This window comes from Podarcis cretensis (assembly GCF_951804945.1).
Source record: "Podarcis cretensis genome assembly, chromosome: 9".
Taxonomy (NCBI): domain Eukaryota; kingdom Metazoa; phylum Chordata; class Lepidosauria; order Squamata; family Lacertidae; genus Podarcis; species Podarcis cretensis.
The window spans coordinates 459,161-480,682 of record NC_137178.1 but is presented as its reverse complement, the minus strand read 5'-3'; the positions used below and the strand labels follow the sequence as shown (position 1 = coordinate 480,682).

Here is a 21,522-nt window from a genome sequence, read left to right as displayed (position 1 = left end):
CCCCTAAGGTTGTCTAGCCCCCTGCAATGCAGGAATCACAGCAAGCTGATCACCGTTTTGGGCGAGACAGGGCCTGTGAGCTTCTCCCCTCAGATTTCCGCCACTTCCCCAAAGTGGCAGGGCCCCATCCAGCCTGCTGACACCTCTCCTGCCCTTTGGCGCACAGTATGTAACCCTCTTTTGGCTGCACAAACAACAACACACACAGGCTGGGAACTGGAAATAGAAGGAACGGTTATTTCAGGCGGGTTAAAAATAAAAGGAAGGACCATGTCTGAACGCAGCGCGTCTTAATTCTGGACGGTACATGTTACAGACTCTGCTAACCCAGAAATAGTGCTTCAGGTTAAGAACTTTGCTTCAGGATTAGAACAGAAATCGTGCTCTGGCGGCGCAGCAGCAGCAGGAGGCCCCATTAGCTAAAGTGGTGCTTCAGGTTAAGAACAGTTTCAGGTTAAGAACAGACCTCCGGAACAAATTAAGTACTTAACCCGAGGTACCACTGTACAACAATGAATATCCAAACAAACCCGTGTTGCAAAAGAGAACGTCAGCGTTTTCAGTTCTGTCCTGAATTAACGTCCACAATGTTTAGGCAACACGATGACCATATACCTACGTAATAGACAATCTTTACAGAATTCCTTCAAACAATAACAAGTTCAAAATGAAATCTTGGACTCAAAGTCTCTGAAAGATTCTGGATATTGACTGCAGCATTTGACATTTTCATTCACATATATTCATGTAAAATAAGATGAGTTTATGAAACAATTCCATATTCTCCCACCACGCTGACAAAGAATTCTACAAATCAGTTGTCAATATCCGGAATCTCTGTTCAGGGTTGGACATTATATTTGCTGAATACACAAAGCTTCGCTGCTTATCTTTCATCGTACAAAGTTTGGCACCTCGCTTCATTTAAAGACTTTCAGAGACTTTGTGTCTAAGATTTCATTTTGAACCTGTTATTGTTTGAAAGAATTCTATAAGGATTGTCTATTACGTAAGTATATGGGCATCGTGTTGCCTAAACATTGTCGGCGTTGATTTTGGACGGGACTGAAAACGCTGCCCGGCGGCTGTGTGCAAAAAATAATTGCGAGGGAAAACAGAGGATGCAAAGTCTTCAAGCCGCACTTTGGGAATTGGATAGAAGTCCAGGCTTCCACCCCACCAAGCACTGGAACCCAAAGGTGGTGGACGTGCCCCAAGGTGAAAGACTTCTGGGAGAAGATTTATAATGAATTGGGAAAAATGTTGAAATATACATTTATTAAGAAACCAGAGGCCTTTCTTCTTGGAATAACAGGTTTGGAATTGCCCCAGGAAAAATGTCAAATTGTTTTTGTATGCCACAACTGCAGCGAGAATTTTGTTAGCTAAGAATTGGAAATCACATGAAGTTCCAGCAGTGGAAGAATGGCAGATGAAGATGATGGATTTTTCGGAGCTAGCCGACCTGACTGGAAGAGTCCACGACCAGAAGGAGGAGGAGCATCAGGAGGAATGGAGGAAATTTAAAGACTACTTAGTTAAATATGTTAAGTTAAATTAATTGGAAAAGCTTGCAAATACCAGATAGGCCTAGGATTTAAAAATGCAACGTGATGAATTAATATGTTTAATGTTGAATTGGAAAGAAAGAAAGATGTTAACTGATGAAGTTAATTTTATAAGAATATTGGTTTTGGAAAACCATTAAAATGATATACAATGAAATTCAACCAGGGGGATATGAGGAAGTCACTTAACAATGTTATTAAATTTGGTTTAAATACGGTTGAGATTTATGTTTCTTTGTTCAAAAAATGTTCTGGAATATTATTTTTTTAAAAAAAAAATTAAAAAAGCATTGGCACCCAAAGGCCCTGGGTGGGCCTGGGAAGCATCTTAAGAACATAAGGAGAGGCTGCTGGATCTGGCCAAAGGGAGCCCATCTAATTCAGCCGCCTGCTCTCAGTGACCAACCAGCAGGGGCTCTGACTTGGGCACCAGGTTATGGGTGCCCAATGGCACTGGCAACGTAACATGGCATCATGATGTTGCATTATGTCGGCCTGCGGCGCAGCAACCCTTCCAAGGCCTCGCTCAGGTCCAAGGGCTGGCAAGACCCCCATCGCAACTCCCAGTTTAGACCAGAAGTCGTGTTGGGAGGCCTGGCGCGGCCTCAAACGTCGCCAGGGAGATCGAGTCGGGGCTCTGACGCGAGTAAAACCGGAAGTTATATCGGAGGCCTGCAGTGTGGGTGCTGAGCACCTGACGCAAAAAAATTGTAGGTGCCCTGGCACCCAGAGCCCCCTAGAGTTGGCACCTATGGCAACCAAGTTCCCCAAAGGGAAACCCGCAAGCAGTATCCAAACACAAGTGGGAGGGAGTTCCGTAGTTTAACTTTGCACCTTATTGTACAGAGTCATAATAAGCCCACCCAGCTCTGTACTGTGGGCACGGACTGGCAGTGGCTCTTTGGGGTCTCAGACGGAGGCGGGTTCCTGTGTTGCATGGGGTGGGGATAGATGACCGTTGGGGTCCCTTCTCCTACTCCACAATTCTATAGTAAGCCCTGGCAGAAGAAAGGAGGGCAGCCGCCAGTGGGGGTCGGTGGCCACCACAGACAGCCCCAGATCCAGAGGTTAGGACCTGGGTGGGGAGTCCCATGTGGGGCAAGGCTGGGCTCAGATCCAGGAAGTCTGGTCCTGGGGCGAGGAGGGCAGGTGCTGCGGAATCTCTTTCCTCATGCGCAGAGGGAAGTCCCTGGCAGGGGAGATAATAGAGCCTTTGTTCCCCTTCGCTGGGGGGGGGGGGAAGCTGGCCGTAACTCTTTCCCCGGACACAGGGCAGGCCCCAAACCCCAGCCCCACACTTGCCACACCCCAGCAGAAGGCGGCAGCGGAGGGGCTGGAGGAGGGGGCATCCCCCTCGGCCAAATGCTCTCAAGGGACAGGTTTCTAGCCCCTGTGAGTGGCAGGGGGCACTTCCCCACACCTGACACCCTGGGCAAGGCAGGGCAGGGGGGCACAGGGGCTCCTGGAGACCCCCCCAAACATAACCCAGTCATCTGGGTCGGGCTTGGCTGGGGGGGGGGTCTTTGGTGGTCCAGGGAGGGACAAAAATCCTCCAGAAGTTGTTAATAAAATTATTATTATTATTATTATTAAATAATAATACCCTGCCCATCTGGTTGAGGCCTCCCCAGCCACTCTGAGCGGCTCCCAACAGATTGAAAACAGAATAAAACATCAAACATTAAAAACTTCCCTAAACAGAGCTGCCTTCAGATGTCTTCTAAAAATCAGATAGTTGTTTACAGTATTTCCTTGACATCTGGTGGGAAGGTGTTCCACAGGGCGGGTGCCACCACCGAGAAGGCCCTCTGCCTGGTTCCCTGTAACTTGGCTTATCGCAGAGAGGGAACCGCCAGAAAGGCCCTCGGAGCTGGACCTCAGTGTCCGGGCAGAACGATAGGGGCAGAGACACTCCTTCAGGTCTACTGGACTGAGACCATTTAGGGCTTTAAAGTGTTACAGTGGCACCTCGGGTTACAGACGCTTCGGGTTATGCGATTTCGGGTTGCGCACTGCGCTGAATCCAAAAGTACCGGAACAGGTTACTTTTAGGTTTCGGTGTTCGCGCAGAAGCGCTAAATCGTGCTTTGGGCATGCACAGAAGCGCCGAATCGCAACCCACGTGTGCGCAGACGTGGCGCTACGGGTTGCGAACACTGCGGGTTCTGAACATGCCTTCCACACGGATCACGTTCACAACCCAAGGTTCCACTTGGTTTTCGCTCCCTGTTCCCCAGTCTAGTTGCTGCCTTGGAGCCACAGGGCCTGCAGGGTCTGTGGGGAAAGAGGCCCTGGGCCACGCTGAGGTCCTCAGGCCTTCAGGGCCTTGGACTGAAAACTGGTTCTGTCCCAGATTAGGACAGGGGGGCGGGTTCCTCGCACAGGGGGGCACAAAATAATAAGGATAATAATAATAATACCTATATTTATACGGGTACCTCCTGAGAAGATCCCTAAAAATGCAACTGTACCAAAAAGGAATTATTGTGAAAATATTTTTTTTGGGGGGGGGGGGGATTCTTGTTCTTGCTCTGGTTGCTCCCATTCCAGGAGGGGCTGGGGTTGAGGGAGGCCACTTGCTGTGAGAATTGCAAGTGGGGATGAGGAACATGGCAAGCGAGGCAACCTTGCCTAGGGGCCCTTTGCCCCCAGCTCAGCCTGCCCAGCCTGAGGCTCTGTGGGGCAAGGGCTTCTGGCACCTCAGACCTCAGTTGCCCTCTCTGCAAAATGGGAAGATGCGGCCTCACAGAACCATTGAAAGGAGGAACTTGGCTTTGCTTAAAAGTGCAACTCACTCGGCCATACAAACCGCTGTGCAAATAAGTCTAGGTTTATTTCGTACCCGTTACTCCCAGCTACCCACTGGCTCTCGCCCAAAATGTTCCCCAAATCCCTGCCACCTTCTGAACATGAGCAAATCTCTCCCCCACTTCAGATTCAGCCCTCCCCCTGGACCCCCCCATCATAACCATCCTCCACCGTCACCAAGAAAGCCAGTGTGGCCTAGGGGTTAGAGTGCTGGACAAGGACCGGAGAGACCCAGGTTCATAGAATCATAGAATCACAGAGTTGGAAGAGACCCCAAGGGCCATCGAGTCCAACCCCCTGCCAAGCAGGAAACACCATCAGAGCACTCCTGACATATGGTTGTCAAGCCTCTGCTTCAAGACCTCCAAAGAAGGAGACTCCACCACACTCCTTGGCAGCAAATTCCACTGTCGAACAGCTCTTACTGTCAGGAAGTTCTTCCTAATGTTTAGGTGGAATCTTCTTTCTTGTAGTTTGGATCCATTGCTCCGTGTCCGCTTCTCTGGAGCAGCAGAAAACAACCTTTCTCCCTCCTCTATGTGACATCCTTTTATATATTTGAACATGGCTATCATATCACCCCTTAACCTCCTCTTCTCCAGGCTAAACATGCCCAGCTCCCTTAGCCGTTCCTCATAAGGCATCGTTTCCAGGCCTTTGACCATTTTGGTTGCCCTCCTCTGGACACGTTCCAGTTTGTCAGTGTCCTTCTTGAACTGTGGTGCCCAGAACTGGACACAGTACTCCAGGTGAGGTCTGACCAGAGCAGAATACAGTGGCACTATTACTTCCCTTGATCTAGATGCTATACTCCTATTGATGCAAATCCTACCCCCAACTCTGCCATGAGACTCCCTGGGTGACCTTGTGCCAGTCACTGCCTCTTGGCCTCACGGGGTCCCTGTGGGCATTAAATGAGGACCAGGCACCTGGAGACCACTATTGGATTTGAATCCGCTTTATAAACTGGTTCTCAGCAGTGGTACTAACTTTAAAGCTGCTGTTACACCATTATTATTATTAATATTATTTGCCTTCTGCCCTTCATTTGAAGATCACAGGGCAGCTTTCCCAACACATGACAGACTAGATGATATCGTTGGTGTTTACTGAATCTTAAATTATGCTTATTACTGTTCAGTTTCCACTGAAATGAGGTTGCATTTTAATGTTGTATTTCAATCTTGTTTTCTAAGCTGTATTTCAATCAATTTTTTTATATTTAGTGTTAGCTGCCCTGAGCCGGGTCTTGGCTGGGGTATAAATAGAATTATTTATTATTTATTATTATTGTTATTACATGTGACTAATAAATGTATTGATTTCTTTAAAATGGCGACTAGGGACTGGGAGACCAGGTTTCAAATCCGTCCGCTCAGCCACGAAGCTCACTGGATGCCCTGGGGGGCCAGCCCCTCTCAGCCCGACCTAGAGCCTCCTTCGCAGGGTTGGGGTCAGAATTAATCGAGGGCAGGTGGGGGGGGGGCGGACCATGTGAGTCACTTTGCGCTCCTTGGAACGCAGTGTGGAAAAAATCTCCCACGGTGGTGATGGTGGGTCCCACTCTCGCCTCCTGCCCCTCCCCGTCGAAAAGGGACCCCCAGGGCCATCTAGTCCAGCCCCTGCAATGCAGGAAGGCGGTTTCCCTCCCCAGTCTGGATACGAATCTATTTCTCAGCTGATCCGGCGTGGCGCCCCTTCGGCGCCAGGTGCTCGACGAACCCAGCCAGGAGAGCCTCGACGGGAGCGCGTCCCGCAAACCTCGCCCCCGCCCACCAGCCACGGCCACGCGCAGCCTCGCCTCCGCCGGGGACTTTCCCACGCCACCCGCGTGGCCGTCCGCTCCCCCCCCCCCGCGCCTACCTGGTCCGTGTCCCCGACGAGGCTAAGGCGGAACCGGCCCCGTCGGATCTCCATCTCCAGGGCTGAGCCCCGCGCCACCGTCACTCTGCTGCGGTGGTGGCGCTGGAACATGGTGGAGACGGAGCGGGGGGGATTCGTGCCTGGTCTGGTCTGGGCAGCGCACCGGGCACCGTCGGGGCAAGTCGGGTGCGCAGCCTCCGCAAGCGCCGCGAAAGGGACTTCGGCTCCGACGGCGGGCGGCCCCGGGCGCGAGTCCCACCTGGGCGGCCTTCAGCGGCGGGGGCGGCGCCGCAGCTGCTTCCGCCTCGCCCCGCCCCGTCGTGGGAGGCGAAGGCCGCCCAGCGAGCGCGGAGAAGCGGCGGCTGGGCGCGGAGAGGAGGCGCAGGGGCGGGACGGGGCGAGGAGGGCGCGGGGGTCCTGCAGCTCCGGCCGGGACGCGCCACCCTCGACAGCACCCGACGGCACCTTCCGCCCGACCCTCCTCGGCGCCCCCGGCCCAAGCGTGGCTCTCAAGAAATGCTGAACTTGCCCATCAAAAAATTAGCAATAATTAAAGTTGAGATGGCAAGAGTTGTTCGACAGGGCAGCAGTCTCCCTCGGAAGGTGGAGGTGTTTCAGCAGAAGTTGGGGGCCGCCCGCCAGGAATTCTTTAGCCGCAGTTCCTGAACTCAGGGGGTTGGGCTAGATGACCCCACAGAGTCCCTTCCAACTGTTCAGGTCTATGGAACCCAGCAATTGTGAGCCTGGATAGGCTTGCCCAAACAGAGACATTTAAAATAAAAAAATTCCTTCCAGTAGCACCGTAGAGACCAACTAAGTTTGTTCTTGGTATGAGCTTTCGTGTGCATGCACACTTCAGAAGGTCGGTGGTTTGAATCCCCGCGACGGGGTGTGCTCCCGTTGTTCGGTCCCAGCTCCTGCCAACCTAGCAGTTCAAAAGCATACCAGAGCAAGTAGATAAATAGGTACCACTCTGGCGGGAAGGTAAACGGCATTTCTGTGCGCTGCTCTGGTTCTCCAGAAGCAGCTTAGTCCTGCTGGCCACATGACCCAGAAGCTGTATGCCGGCTCCCTCAGCCAATAAAGCGAGATGAACGCCGCAACCCCAGAGTCGGTCACGACTGGACCTAAGGGTCACGGGCCCCTTTTAAGTAATTGGTATGAGCTTTCGTGTGCATGCAAAGTGTATCTGAAGAAGTGTGCATGCACACAAAAGCTCATACCAAGAACAAACTTAGCTGGTCTCTAAGGTGCTACTAAGGGACGCAGGTGGCGCTGTGGGTTAAAGCCTCAGCGCCTAGGGCTTGCCGATCGAAAGGTCGGCGGTTCGAATCCCTGCGGCGGGGTGCGCTCCCGCTGCTCGGTCCCAGCGCCTGCCAACCTAGCAGTTCGAAAGCACCTCCGGGTGCAAGTAGATAAATAGGGACCGCTTACCAGCGGGAAGGTAAACGGCGTTTCCGTGTGCGGCTCTGGCTCGCCAGAGCAGCTTCGTCACGCTGGCCACGTGACCCGGAAGTGTCTGCGGACAGCGCTGGCTCCCGGCCTCTAGAGTGAGATGAGCGCACAACCCCAGAGTCTGTCAAGACTGGCCCGTATGGGCAGGGGTACCTTTACCTTTACCTTTAAGGTGCTACTGGAAGGAATTTTTTTATTTTGTTTCGACTACGGCAGACCAACGCGGCTACCTACCTGAAACTAGAGACATTTTAAGCAGGCATCGAAAAGAGTGCAGTGCAGGCGCTTGCCTGATGTCAACAGGCAGGGTTCCAAAGTGTTGTAATAAATGAAAATATTTATTTCTTACAAACGCGGAAAAGGATCTTGTGTGGCCCCTGTCACAGGGCCGGTTCTGCAGATTGAAACATCTGAGGGGCCACATTCACGAAGAGCCTCGTGTGCCTGAGATTCCCTCGGGGTTCCTGCTCCCCCTTTATTTTTAGGGGGCCAGTTTCCTTTAATTCCTCCCCAGGGGGGCAGGATGTTGGGGGTCTCCTGGGGGCGCTTCTCTATTTGAAGTCCCGGGGGTGCCAATGCCTTACTTACACCGAAGCATTCAAGGTCCGGGAAGCTGTGGGGTGGAGGTGCTGCCAGGGCTGTCTGCCAAAAGGCCTGAGGAGGAGTCTCTGTGGCTCAAGGCTGCAGCTGGCGGGAAGGGGGGGGGCAGACAGATGCCAGGAGCCTCTGAGCAGAGACTGGCACCGAGGCAACGCACATGGGGGGGGTGGCCTTCAGGCATGTGCCAGAGCTTCTGTGTTTGGGATCGGGGCCAAAAGCAAGACAAGGCGTGGTTTGGGGCTCTTCCTTTGGACTTGGGGTGGGGGTTGTAGAAAGGAGGGGGTCCTTCAACTCGCCTCCCGTGGAGGTTTTGAAGTGGAAGTTGGGTGCCCGTCTGTCAGGGATGCTTTAGCAGAATCATAGAATAGTTGAATTGGAAGGCACCCTGCAGGTCATCTAGTCCACCCCCCCCCCCAACATGCGGGAATCTCAGTACAGGGGGGGGGGTTGGACTGCATAGCCATTGGGAATCGCTTCCCAACACCAGATATTTATTTATTAGATTTCATTCAAGAATCACAAGATAGAAACACAAAAACACATAACATAACAGCAAATGAAAACAAGAACCCACCACACACAGGCACACACACACACAGTCTAAAAGGGCACAGATCGTTTGATTTGCCTAATTGGTAGCCAGTGCAGTTGGATCAGGACCGGTGTAAGATGCTCAAACCTGGCCGCTGAATTCTGCACCAGCTGAAGTTTCCAAACCATCTTCAGAAGCAGCATGGCAGTAATCCACAGGTAGGCAAACTAAGGCCCGGGGGCCGGATCTGGCCCAATCGCCTTCTCAGTCTGGCCCACAGACGGTCCGGGAATCAGCCTGTTTTTACATGAGTAGAATGTGTCCTTTTATTTAAAATGCATCTCTGGGTTATTTGTGGGGCATAGGAGTTCGTTCATTTCTCCCCTTCAAAATATAGTCCGGCCCCCCACAAGATCTGAGGGACAGTGGACCGACCCCCTGCTGAAAAGTTTTCTGACCCCTGCAGTAATCTAACCTTGAGGTTACCAGAGCATAGACAACAGTAGTTCGGCTGTCCCTGTCCGGATAAGGGCTGAAGGTGATGGAAGGCAGATCATTTAGTGCGGCATCACCTACCCTCTGGAACTCCCTGCCGATTGATATCCAGCAAGCCCCTTCGCTGTATTCTTTCGGGCACCTGCTAAATACATTTCTTGTTTAGACAAGCCTACTCAGACACTTAGAAGGTTGGTGCAAATTTGAGCCTGTTTTAGTATTTTAACTTTTTGTATGCTTTAAAGCAGGCATAGGCAACCTTCGGCCCTCCAGATGTTTTGGCCTACATCTCCCATGATCCATAGCTAACAGGACCAGTTGTCAAGGATGATGGGAATTGTAGTCCAAAACATCTGGAGGGCTGAAAGTTGCCTATGCCTGCTTTAAACTGTTGTGATATTTTATTGATTGTTTGATCTTTTCGTAGACCACTTTGACGGTTGTGGTTTTTTAAAATAATAATAATAATAATAATAATAATAATAATAATAATAATTGTATAATTTTAATGAAATAAAGAGAGAGAGCACGCACACAGTCTGTTCCTTCCAGATGAGTTTGGAGTGTGGATTGGGACCACCTGCCTTCTTGCCGCTTCCTCATCTTGGCTTCTTAGGAGTAGCCCTGGGGGGGCTGACTGCTTTCTTGGGCCTGAGAAGAGGGGGGGTCCACAAATGGCAAGACTCTTCTTGTTCCATCCTTTTTAAAATTATTTTTCAATTTTACAATATACATTTGAATTCAATCAATAATCATAATCATATAGGATTCCCTGAAACCTCAGACTCCCCTCCCCCCTTCCATGGGTTTCATTGTCAATCCTCTTCTACTCCATCATATAGTTTCTCCACCTTTCTTTAGAAATCCATTTTTATCTTAGTTTTTGTTACATTACAAGTGTTGTTATAATCCTGCCAAAGTTTTTAGTTGTTTACAGTGTTCTCTTAAGTAACTTACAAATTTTTCCCATTCCTTATTAAAGTTTCTGTCTTCCTGGTTTCTGATTTTCCCAGTCATTTCCACCATTTTGGCGTAGTCCATCATTTTTATCAACCATTCGTCTCTGGTCGGGACTTTATCTTCTTTTCAACTGTGGGCCAGTAGTATCCTCACTGCTGCCACTGCATATATGAATAGTCTTTTCTGCTCCTTTGGTATCTCTGCATCTAAAATCTTCTTTTTATTCCATCTTAGCGGGTGGCGCTGTGGGTTAAACCACTGAGCCTAGGACTTGCCGATCAGAAGGTTGGCAGTTTGAATCCCCGCGATGGGGTGAGCTCCCCTTGCTCGGTCCCTGCTCCTGCCAACCTAGCAGTTCAAAAGCACGTCAAAGTGCAAGTAGATAAATAGGTACCACTCCGGTGGGAAGGTAAACAGTCTTTCCATGCGCTGTTCTGGTTCGCCAGAAGCGGCTTAGTCCTGCTGGCCACATGACCCGGAAGCTGTACGCCGGCTCCCTCGGCCAATAAAGCGGGATGAGCGCCGCAACCCCAGAGTCGGCCATGACTGGACCTAATGCTCAGGGGTCCCTTTACCTTTACTTGTTGTTGTTGAATCGTTTAGTCATGCCCGACTCTTCGTGCCCCCCTGGACCAGAGCACGCCAGGCCCTCCTGCCTCCCACAGTTTGGTCAAACTCATGCTGGGAGCTTCGAGAACACTGTCCAACCATCTTGTCCTCTGTCGCCCCCTTCTCCTTGTGCCCTCCATCTTTCCCAACATCTGGGCCAGACCCAAAGTGCCACAGTCCAGCCACATGGGCTTCTTCAGGGAGTGAATCAGAACATTGGAAGGGACCCCGAGGGTCATCTAGTCCAACCCCCTGCAATGCACTCTGCTTATGCTCCGGGGCACCCTTATTTATCGGGATGTCATGTACACCCGGCTGGCGAAGATAAATCTGTAACGTCTTAAGGCCGAGTTCCAGCAGGGAGCCTTGCGCGCCGCTCCCTGCCGCGGGCACGCGGGCGCGCCTCCGCCTGCGCGGCCCTCCCTTCTGAGCGCACGGGGAGCCCCTCCCGTCCGGCCCGCCCAGAAAAGCCAGACACGCAGAAGGCGGGCCGGGAAAACCCCGTCGGGGCGGCAGGGATGATGACCCAGCCGCTCCCAGGCTGCGCGAGAGCTCCCGCGGCTTGCGCAACCTTGCGCCGCTCTCTGCTCGCGGGCGCCCCGTCGGAGGCTGCTGCTGGAGAGAAAGCCGTCGGGCCCGGATCCGAAGGAGCGAGCTTAGTCCTCCGCCCCGCTGGGTGGTTGGAGACGCGCAGCTACACCAGCCTCAGGGCGGCCACTTACTCACGAGTAAGCCCCGCTGGATGTATGGAAGTGAGAGCTGGACCATCAAGAAGGCTGATCGCCAAAGAATGGATGCTTTTGAATTCTGGGGCTGGAGGAGACTCTTGAGAGTCCCATGGACTGCAAGAAGATCCAACCTTTCCATTCTGAAGGAAATCAGCCCTGAGTGCTCCCTGGAAGGACGGATCCTGAAGCTGAGACTCCAGTACTTTGGCCACCTTCTGAGAGGAGAAGACTCCCTGGAAAAGACCCTGATGTTGGGAAAGATGGAGGGCGGGACTCCAAGGATCATCTAGTCCAGTGTTTCCCAAATTTGGGTCTCCAGCTGTTTTTGGACTACAGTGCCCATCATCCCTGACCACTGGTCCTGCTAGCTAGGGATGATGGGAGTTGTCGTCCAAAAACAGCTGGAGACCCAGGGTTGGGAAACTGATCCAACCCCTGCGATGCAGGAATCTCAGCTCAAGCATCCCTGCCAGATGCCACCCATGCGCTGCTTAAATCCTCCAGGGAAGGATAGGCCAGAAACTCCAGACGGAAACCATTCAGCTCTTAGTGTCAGAAAGCTCTTCCTGCTCCTCTGAATCTCCTTTCTTGTAACTTGCAGCCATTGGTTCAGATCCTGCCCCCTGGAGCAGGAGGAAACAAGCTTGTTTCCTCTTCCATGGGACTGCCCTCTAGCTATATCTCCTCTCCGTCTCCTTGTCTCTAGGCTAAACACACCCAGTTTCTTCACCCCTTCATCCTAAGGCTTGTTTTCCAGACCTTTGATCATCTTGGTCTCCCTCCTCTGGTCATGTCTCAGCTTGTCAACGTCCTTCTTGAACTGTGGTGCCCAGAACTGGACACAGGATTCCAGGCGTGGCCTGACCAAGGCAGAAGAGAGAGGGACTCATGTGACTTCTCTTGATCCGAACACTAGACTTTGGTTGGTGCAGCCTAGAGTTGCATTTGCTATTTTTGCTGCTGCATCACACTGGGGGCTCGTGTTCAGCTTGTGGTCCGCTAAGACACCCAGATCCTTTACACATGTACCACTGGCAAGCCATGTGTCTCCAACATTTGAGATGTGTCAAGAGAGGTACCAACAGATTATGACAGTTGCCTCCTCTGCTTCTCTTATAAGAAAAAACCCAGACGATCAAATGACAGGAATTGGTGGAGATGGCTCAATTGTCTAGCAAACTCAGAGGAATCTCCAAGCAAAAATCTGTGGAAAAATGGGATGGTTATAGAAGCTATGTTCAAAAATACAAGAATAGTTTTGACTCCGTGCTAGCATTCGAGTGACAAAGGAACTCAAAGGAGGTGGACAACAATTAAGGATCTACCGGTATTCTGTTTTCTGAATGTATTGGAAAATTTATATAGAAAAGTCTATTGTTTTGTGTACATTCAATTGTAAGATAAAATGTATGCGAAGGGACTTGACAGGAAGTCAAAGTTGAAGAAAAGATTTTGTAAGATAGAGGAAAAAATATTTACTTTCATTATCTTTTTTTTTCTTTTTGTGCGTGTTTTGTATGAAATGTTTGGGAGGAAATAAGACAGCAAATAACAAACTAAATATTGATGTATGTAATTTTTATTTCTCAATTGTATTTTGTGGTGGTATGGTTGAATGTTTTTTTTTGTAACATAAAATCATTCAATAAAAAATATTTAAAAGAAAGAAAGAAAGAAAGAAAGAAAGAAGGAAAGATCCCAGCCGGCTCAGCTTCCTTTCAGTTCCAGGCAAGCAGGCTCAATCTTTTATTTCCACGCCTTTTTATTCACCAGCGCTTTAGTGCTTCATCTTTTCCACAGTGCTGAGAACCAGCTCCCGGCTGAGCTCCTCTGCTGAGTTGAAGCCCTGGCCTCCCCTGCAGCTTTGCCCACCTGGGAAATGGGAACTTTTCCAAAGTGCCTCGGGAGCTCTTGGCGCGAGTTAACGTTCAACCTACCAGCGTCATGTCTGAGCATGTTTTCCCGCTTGCGTGCTTTTGGGCCCTGAAATTCCTGCCAGAACTTTTTCCTTTTCCGTCATGACTGTGTTGCAAATAAACAAATCTGGGGGGAATAAGAGTGGATTGCAAAACTGGCCCTCCCTTTCACAGCCCTTTGCCACACCAAACTAGTTAATTCTGAAATTTCTCGTGAAACCTGCATGCCCGGTGCAGTTTAGAAGGATGACTGGCCCTAATGGCGTGTTTACACCTCAGTGGGGATGATTGTGGAGTCAAACTGATTGAGTTCCTGCTTTCAGGATAGAGAGAAATGGGCCTGCTTTTTCCAGGTAGCAGAATTTTGCTCCAGATCTCTGCACCCTGGTTGCCCCCCCGCCCCCCCGGCTGTATGCTTGTGTGAAGGTGCATGAAGTGTAACTGATGGCAGAAAAACCTGCTGTTCTCCTTTTGATGTTAATAAAGATAAAGCAAAAGGAACTCTTTGTGTCTCCCTTCTCCACAAGATTCCCAATCTCTGGGGAGTGGTTTTCAACACCGGGGCTGCTTTAAGAGATAAACTTGGTAACACCATGGACTATCAAATGCCTACAATGTTTAGAATACATGTCCCTTTTTTACTGGTCTTAAAGGTAAAGGTAAAGGGACTCCTGACCGTTAGGTCCAATCATGGACCACTCTGGGGTTGTGGTGCTCATCTCACTTTACTGGCCGAGGGAGCTGGCGTTTGTCCGCAGACAGTTTTTCTGGGTCATGTGGCCAGCATGACTAAGCCGCTTCTGGCGAAACCAGAGCAGCGCATGGAAACACCGTTACCTTCCCGCTGGAGTGGTACCTATTGATCTACTTGCACTTTGACGTGCTTTCGAACTGCTAGGTTGGCAGGAGCAGGGACCGAGCAACGGGGGCTCACCCCGTCGCAGGGATTTGAACCGCCGACCTTCTGATCGGCAAGCCCTAGGCTTTGTGGTTTAGATCACAGCGCCACCCACGTCCCTTACTGGTCTTACTACGGCTTTAAATTAGCTGTGATGACAGAAAGAAAAAGGGGCCCCTGGACTGCATCTCTCTGCTCTGGGTTGTGATTTCTGAACCAAGTGACAACCCAGGCTCACCAGTCCCTGGGTGATGCAAACCTTCTTTGTGGGTTAACATTACGATCCAGAATTTCCCCTCAGAAATGAAAGCTCTTTGTCTCTTAGTCGTGATCCGAAATGACTGGAATGAAGGTCCCATGAAGAATAATTTTGTGGAGGTTTGAGGGATGGGCTTTGCATCAGCATTTAGCTAACCCTTGAGAGAATTTCCCCTTCGAAATCAGATTAGCTGATGGAGGCACTGACCTCCCTTTGTAGTGTGGCTTGGCTTAGTCACCTGGTGTCAACTGTCTGCTTTGCTTTGGAGACACTGGGTCTGCTTCTGACTGTCTGTCTGTCTGTCTGTCTGTCTGGTGTCCAGCCAGTGAACTGGCTGAGGCATTTATATCTCTGCTTCTCAGTCCTACCAAAAATGGGCCAAAGTCTTCTTTCCTCTCCCTCCAGTCACAGAATCATCAAATAACAAATAACTAGATGAAATATGAAAAATCTTTTTTAATAATTCCAGTGGCACCTTTGAGATCAACTAAATATAAGCTTTCAAGGTACGAGCTTTAATGTGTAATACACACTTCATCAGATACTCTGAAGCAGAGGTCGTCTCAACCTTATAAAATCATAATATGTTAGAGTTGGAAGGGAATCTTACAGGTTATGTAGTCCACTGCGCCACCAGGCAGGAATCTGAGCTGGGTTTTGAATATCTCTTGCGAAAAGAACTCTACAGTACTTTACGGTCAAATATTTTCCAGTCATTTTTGTAACCATGTGAAGAGCAACCTTTTAAGGGACTTGTAAGGGACTGGACAATTTATATATATATTTCAACTGCGTCAAACCAACACGGCTACCTACCTGAGTCTTGTAAATGTCTCATTCTTCTAGAGGCACCTCTTTGCCTCCTCACCAGGCGAACCCTCGTCTGCCGCCCCCCCGAGCCCATTTAAATGAATGGGCTAAGAAGGTGTGCCGAACTTGGCATCAGACCAGGCTATGAGGCAGCCGGATTGAGAGAGGAAGGTTCTCAGGATGGCCCAGAAGGGATGAAAAGGATCCCTTCCTGGAAGAGTCAGAGGGGGCTGTCGGCTGAATGCGTTCTCCAAATGCAGAGGAAATAGACCTGGGATGGGAATTCCCATAGCTGTGCTTTCAGGTAGAAAACGTGCTGGGATCATTGAGCCAGGCATCAGATGTATCCAGCACAAAAGAGCTCTTGTTGTTGTTGTTGAGTCGTTTAGTGGTGTCCGCCTCTTCCTGACCCCCTGGACCAGAGCACGCCAGGCCCTCCTGTCTTCCACTGCCTCCCACAGTTTGTTCAAACTCATGTTTGTAGCTTTGAGAACACTGTCCCACCATCTCGTCCTCTGTCGTCCCCTTCTCCTTGTGCCCTCCATCTTTCCCAGCATCAGGGTCTTTTCCAGGGAGTCTTCTCTTCTCATGAGGTGGCCAGAGTATTGGAGCCTCAGCTTCAGGATCCGTCCTTCCAGTGAGCACTCAGGGCTGATTTCCTTCAGAATGGAGAGGTTGCATCTTCTTGCAGTCCATGGGACTCTCAAGAGTCTCCTCCAGCACCAGAATTCAAAAGCATCCATTCTTTGGTGATCAGCCTTCTTTCTGGTCAAGTGCTCACTTCCACAAAAGAGCTCTAGGGGGCTGGACTAGATGAACCTTTAGGTCCCACCCAAATCGACAATCCTTAAGCTGAGGTCCGGGCTACCTGAAAGACCATCTGTCCTTATAGGAACCTGTTCAGCCTCTGAAATCCCACCCCCCTCGCAGGACATGGGACAGGGCCTTCTTGGTGGTGGCTTCTCGCAGGCAACTTTGGAACTCCCTGCCGAGAGATCTCAGACTGGCTCCCTCCTTTCTGTCCTTCTGTCGGCTGGTGAAGACCTTTCCATTTCAACTCTTTTTGAGGAAAGGGCTGGTGCTGTCATGTTTTATCTTTCCTGCCTGTGTTTTAAATTAATCTTATTATATTATTTTAATTCTGTTAGTATTTCTTCACACGTTAATGATGATCTTTTAAATATTTTTGGCTTGTTTTATTTTATCTGTGTAAGCTGCCTTGCATCCCAGACTGGGAGGGGAAGGTGGGATATAAATAAATATAAAAACAACACAGTTCTATGATTCTTATGTTCTGGGGCAGGGGGGCTTGTGTGGGGTGGTCTTCACTGCCCATTGGGCTCCTTCCAGGGGCTCTGGATCAAGAAGCAGATTCTGGAAGAATGCCTCTCCCTCGGGGACAACATATGCAAAGCAACATCTGCAGTTTCAGAGCCAGTCTGAAATACCGTATTTTTTGCTCTATAAGACTCACTTTTTCCCTCCTAAAAAGTAAGGGGAAATGTGTGTGCATCTTATGGACCAAATGCAGGCTGTGCAGCTATCCCAGAAGCCAGAACAGCAAGAGGGATTGCTGTTTTCACTGCACTGCGATCCCTCTTGCTGTTCTGGCTTCTGAGATTCAGAATATTTTTTTTCTTGTTTTCCTGCTCCAAAAACTAGGTGCGTCTTATGGTCTGGTGCGTCTTATAGAGCGAAAAATACGGTATTTTCTCATTCCACAAGCAGCTCCGCCATGCAAGGTGAGAAAGGAGCCCCAAGGGATGTTTCCTTCTTTGTAGAGGATGCAGGATCAGGCCAAGACCACCTGGAGTACTGTGTCCAGTTCTGGGCACCACAGTTCAAGAAGGACACTGACAAACTGGAACGTGTCCAGAGGAGGGCAACCAAAATGGTCAAAGGCCTGGAAACGATGCCTTATGAGGAACGGCTAAGGGAGCTGGGGATGTTTAGCCTGCAGAAGAGGAGGTTAAGGGGTGATATGATAGCCACGTTCAAATATATAAAAGGATGTCACATAGAGGAGGAGGGAGAAAGGTTGTTTTCTGCTGCTCCAGAGAAGCGGACACGGAGCAATGGTTCCAAACTACAAGAAAGAAGATTCCACCTAAACATTAGGAAGAACTTCCTGACAGTAAGAGCTGTTTGACAGTGGAATTTGCTGCCAAGGAGTGTGGTGGAGTCTCCTTCTTTGGAGGTCTTTAAGCAGAGGCTTGACAACCATATGTCAGGAGTGCTCTGATGGTGTTTCCTGCTTGGCAGGGGGTTGGACTCGATGGCCCTTGGGGTCTCTTCCAACTCTAGGATTCTAGGATTCTAAGACGTGGGTGGTCTGAGCAGGGCACAACCACAGCATCCTCTTGCAACATTGGAAAGGATCCTGGGACCATCCTGATGGTTGCCATGTCGCATTTGGGTGGCAAGACTGAGAGGCTGCCAAGTTTTGAGGTTGCCGCTCTGAGACCACCTGCTGATTCCTTGGCCGCTTCCCAAGGAGCCTCCTGGGGCTGGGTGGCTGCATCAGCCCTGGGGGGCAGGATCTTCCCAGTGCCTGTGGGGGGGCACCCAGTCTCCCTCTGCTTGGTTCCAGACAGTAGTAGTAGTAGTAGTAGTAGTAGTAATTTATTATTTCTCTCCCACCCATCTGGCTGGGTTTCCCCAGCCACTCTGGGCAGCTTCCAACAAAAGATTAAAAATACAGTGGTACCTCAGGTTACATACGCTTCAGGTTACAGACTCCACTAACCCAGAAATAGTACCTCGGGTTAAGAACTTTGCTTCAGGATAAGAACAGAAATCGTGCTCTGGTGGTGCGACGGCAGTGGGAGGCCCCATTAGCTAAAGTGGTGCTTCAGGTTAACAGTTTCAGGTTGGGGTTTGGGTTTGATATCCCGCTTTATCACTCCCCTTCAGGAGTCTCCAAGCGGCTCACATTCTCCTCTCCCTTCCTCCCCCACAACAAACACTCTGTGAGGTGAGTGGGGCTGAGAGACTTCAGAGAAGTCCGGAACGAATTAAGTACTTAACCTGAGGTACCACTGTACATTAAAACATCAGTCATTAAAAGCTTCCCTAAACAGGGCTGCCTTCAGATTTCTTCTAAAAGTCAGATAGTTGTTTATTTCCTTGACATCTGCTGGGAGGGCGTTCCACAGGACGGGTGCCACCACTGAGAAGGCCCTCTGCCTGGTTCCCTGTAACCTCACTTCTTGCAGGGAGGGAACCACCAGAAGGCCCTTAGGAGATGGACCCCGGTGTCCGGCCTGAACGATGGGGGTGGAGACGCTCCTTCAGATATACTGGGCCTTTGAGGCCATTTAGGGCTTTTAAGGTCAGCACCAACACTTTGAATTGGGCTCAGAAACATCCTGGGAGACAGGTGTGCCTTGTGGCGTTTCTGTGCTGCTCTCTTTTCGGGGCTTCTGCTGGGAGTCCGCCTGGCCAGGCTGGCGTTGGGCTTGTGCCAGAGTCCAGCCTCGCTCCACAGGCGGGGGTGTTTTTTTTTGGGGGGGGGGTCTGGTGCTCTTTGGGGTTTGTCTCTGGTTTGCTCATCCGGTTTGGTGCAGCAGAATATTCCTTTGGCAGACAAGTGGGACTTCCTGCCTGGGCCCAGCAGGAAAGGGAGACTCAGAAGAGCCCCTGGGCTGGATCAGGCCAGACTCCTGTTTCCCCAGGGGCCAGAGGGAAGCCCCAGAGCAGGATTGGAGCTCAAGAACGTCCCCCCGACTTTTCCAGCCGCTGGGATTCAGGAACATGTCAGATTCTGACTGCGGAGGCCGAGGCGTCCTGGCAAGTAGCCACTGACAGCCCTCCATGTATTTGTCCTCTTTTGAAGCTGATGCCTGCACAGGGGGATTTTCTGTCTGTGGGACTCCCTGCCTCATGGGGGACAGGGAATGGTTTAGGTTTGCTTTGATGAAACTCTGTCAAACGCCACACCCCTCAAGGATGCTGTGAAGAAGGACCAAGCCCTCTCTGATTCTCAGGCAGGTGGGCGATGGCAAAGCAGCAACGGAAAAGAGTGTGCTGGTGTTTCTTATTGCTAACAGGATCTTCTGAAGCAGCGGCCAGTCTGCATTTTCCTTGCATCGCCCCCTGAAAGCAGGAGTGGGAAACCTCTGTCAGCCTGAAGGCCACTTTCCCTTGAAATAAAAAATGTAAGGTTATATATATATATATATATATATATATATATATATAATAAATGTTCATAAATGTACCAACCAAGCACATACATAGATATGTGGACCACACGTCTGGAGCAGCACAGGAAGACCGCCCTGAAACCATTTTGACTCCCAAACTGACCAAACGTTTTCTCTGCAAGGAGGGAGCGGGTGAGGGAACCTTCCCATTGTCTCAGGAATTGGGAAATCACCATCTCAAAGGAATGGCCAGACTACCAGAAAAGGCAATCAGATAAGGCATTATCAGATAGCCTGGCAGACAGGAAAAACAACAACACTCAAATTTCTGTTGTAGACCACCTTTTCTGTGATGTAGGTGTGATGTATGGAGGGGTTGTCTTGAGCTCCAGGGCAGGGAATTTAAATTTCTATATAAGGACAGGCACACCTTGTTCTGGGTTCCTCCTCCTTTCCTGCGAGTGAGGGGAGCACCCTGTTGCAACAGATCAATAAAGATCAGGCTTACTAGCTGCTTTGCTTCTCAATATTCTCTGGTTGGCTTCTGTTCTTTTCTCCGACCAATGGAGAACCTACAAAGGACTCTATAAGGGCTCTTGCATCCCCCATAAGGGAATGAGGGCAGATTTTGTTTATTACAGTTTATTTTGTATCTGTCTATGTTTTTCTTCTGCAAACTGCCCTGTAATTCTTGCACAAAGGGCACTATAGAAATTCAATATAGAAATAAAAACCAGAACTTCTCGGGAGATGGGAGGCTCTCCTTCCTTGGCGGTTTCTCAGCACAGGCTGGATGGCCGCCTGCCATGTATGATCTAGCTGAGATTCCTGCATTGCAGGGGTCAGACTAGATGATCCTCGGGGTCCCTTCCATCTCTCCCATTCATTGGGGTTTTTTCAGCAGAGGTTTCTGGGCCGCCTGTCAGGGCTTCTTCAGTTGGGCTTCCTGTATTGGACTAAATGGCCTCCCATACACTTCTCCCCCGTGGCTGCTGCCAGTTGGGGCTGGAGAGACCAGCTGAAGGGAGAAGATGGAGGCCTCTGGCAGGGGAACAGAGCAACGTAGCCGCCAGTGAAGGAATGGGTTTCCCAAACCCCAAAACCTGACTGTGCAGTCAGTGTGAAACGGGCCCCAAAATCCCCATTTTTCCTTCTCCAAGGGAGCATTTCTAAAATGCATTAACCTGAGCTCTTGAGCCAATGTATAAACAGAAACCCAGCTGTATAAACAAGCGCTCAAAGCCCTCTCCTTCATCAGTCCGTGACGGCAATGGATGACCTTGTCAGTTCCGAGTGGAGCAGGGATGGCACATCTGGGTCTTATCTTACATCCTGACCACACTGACGCACAGAACTTGTCAGCCCGGGAACAGCGCCAGGAGTGCTCTTAGAGTTGGTGACCTTCTTACCCCAAGATAAGGAATACAGGAACAGGAACACCCTTTTATGGTCAAGAGTGCAGGAACAGGAAGATCTGTTTATGGTCATGGATGTCAACTTACGTGTATAAGCTGATGTGGCTGGATTCCTGGGGGAGGGGGGGGGAGAGGGTGCCTGGAGGATATATATACTGCATGGAATTTCTCATTTCTTTGGACTTGCTGTGGACTGACCACGCAAGTGCCTTTCTGCTGCTCTGGAGAAGAGAAATAAAGAACTCTTTCTCTGAACCAAACCTCGGTGTCATTTGACTTCCTTCCTCCCATGCGGGAGCAACGCAGAGCCCACCAATCGGTAAAGTCTAATAAGGCTACACCGCCACTCCAGCTCTGGGTGTGGTGCCTGGTGACGGTCAGCTGCGAGGCGCCGAGTGCAGATCCTGCGCCAGGGACTCACTTGGCTGCCGGCTGGAGCTTCTGGGGCGCTGCGCCCTTGC

The 21,522-nt window shown here is 50.3% G+C and overlaps 1 protein-coding gene across 5 annotated transcripts in view; it reads right to left on the bottom strand.

The window, feature by feature from the left end:
- The window catches only part of RTKN (rhotekin), a gene marked incomplete at its 3' end in the record, with an annotated part of 47,153 nt that extends 31,625 nt beyond the window's left edge, over positions 1-15,528 (bottom strand). For 2 of the 5 annotated variants that reach the window (XM_079990911.1, XM_079990917.1), the window contains exon 1: positions 6,240-6,495. In XM_079990911.1, the coding sequence (XP_079847037.1) occupies positions 6,240-6,350 (111 nt within the window). In that variant the 5' untranslated portion in view covers positions 6,351-6,495. Of the gene's footprint in view, positions 1-6,239; positions 6,497-15,507 lie in introns of those variants that run through there. The other 3 variants (XM_079990915.1, XM_079990912.1, XM_079990916.1) reach the window with 3 other exon arrangements.
- Between the last annotated feature and the right edge of the window lie 5,994 nt (positions 15,529-21,522).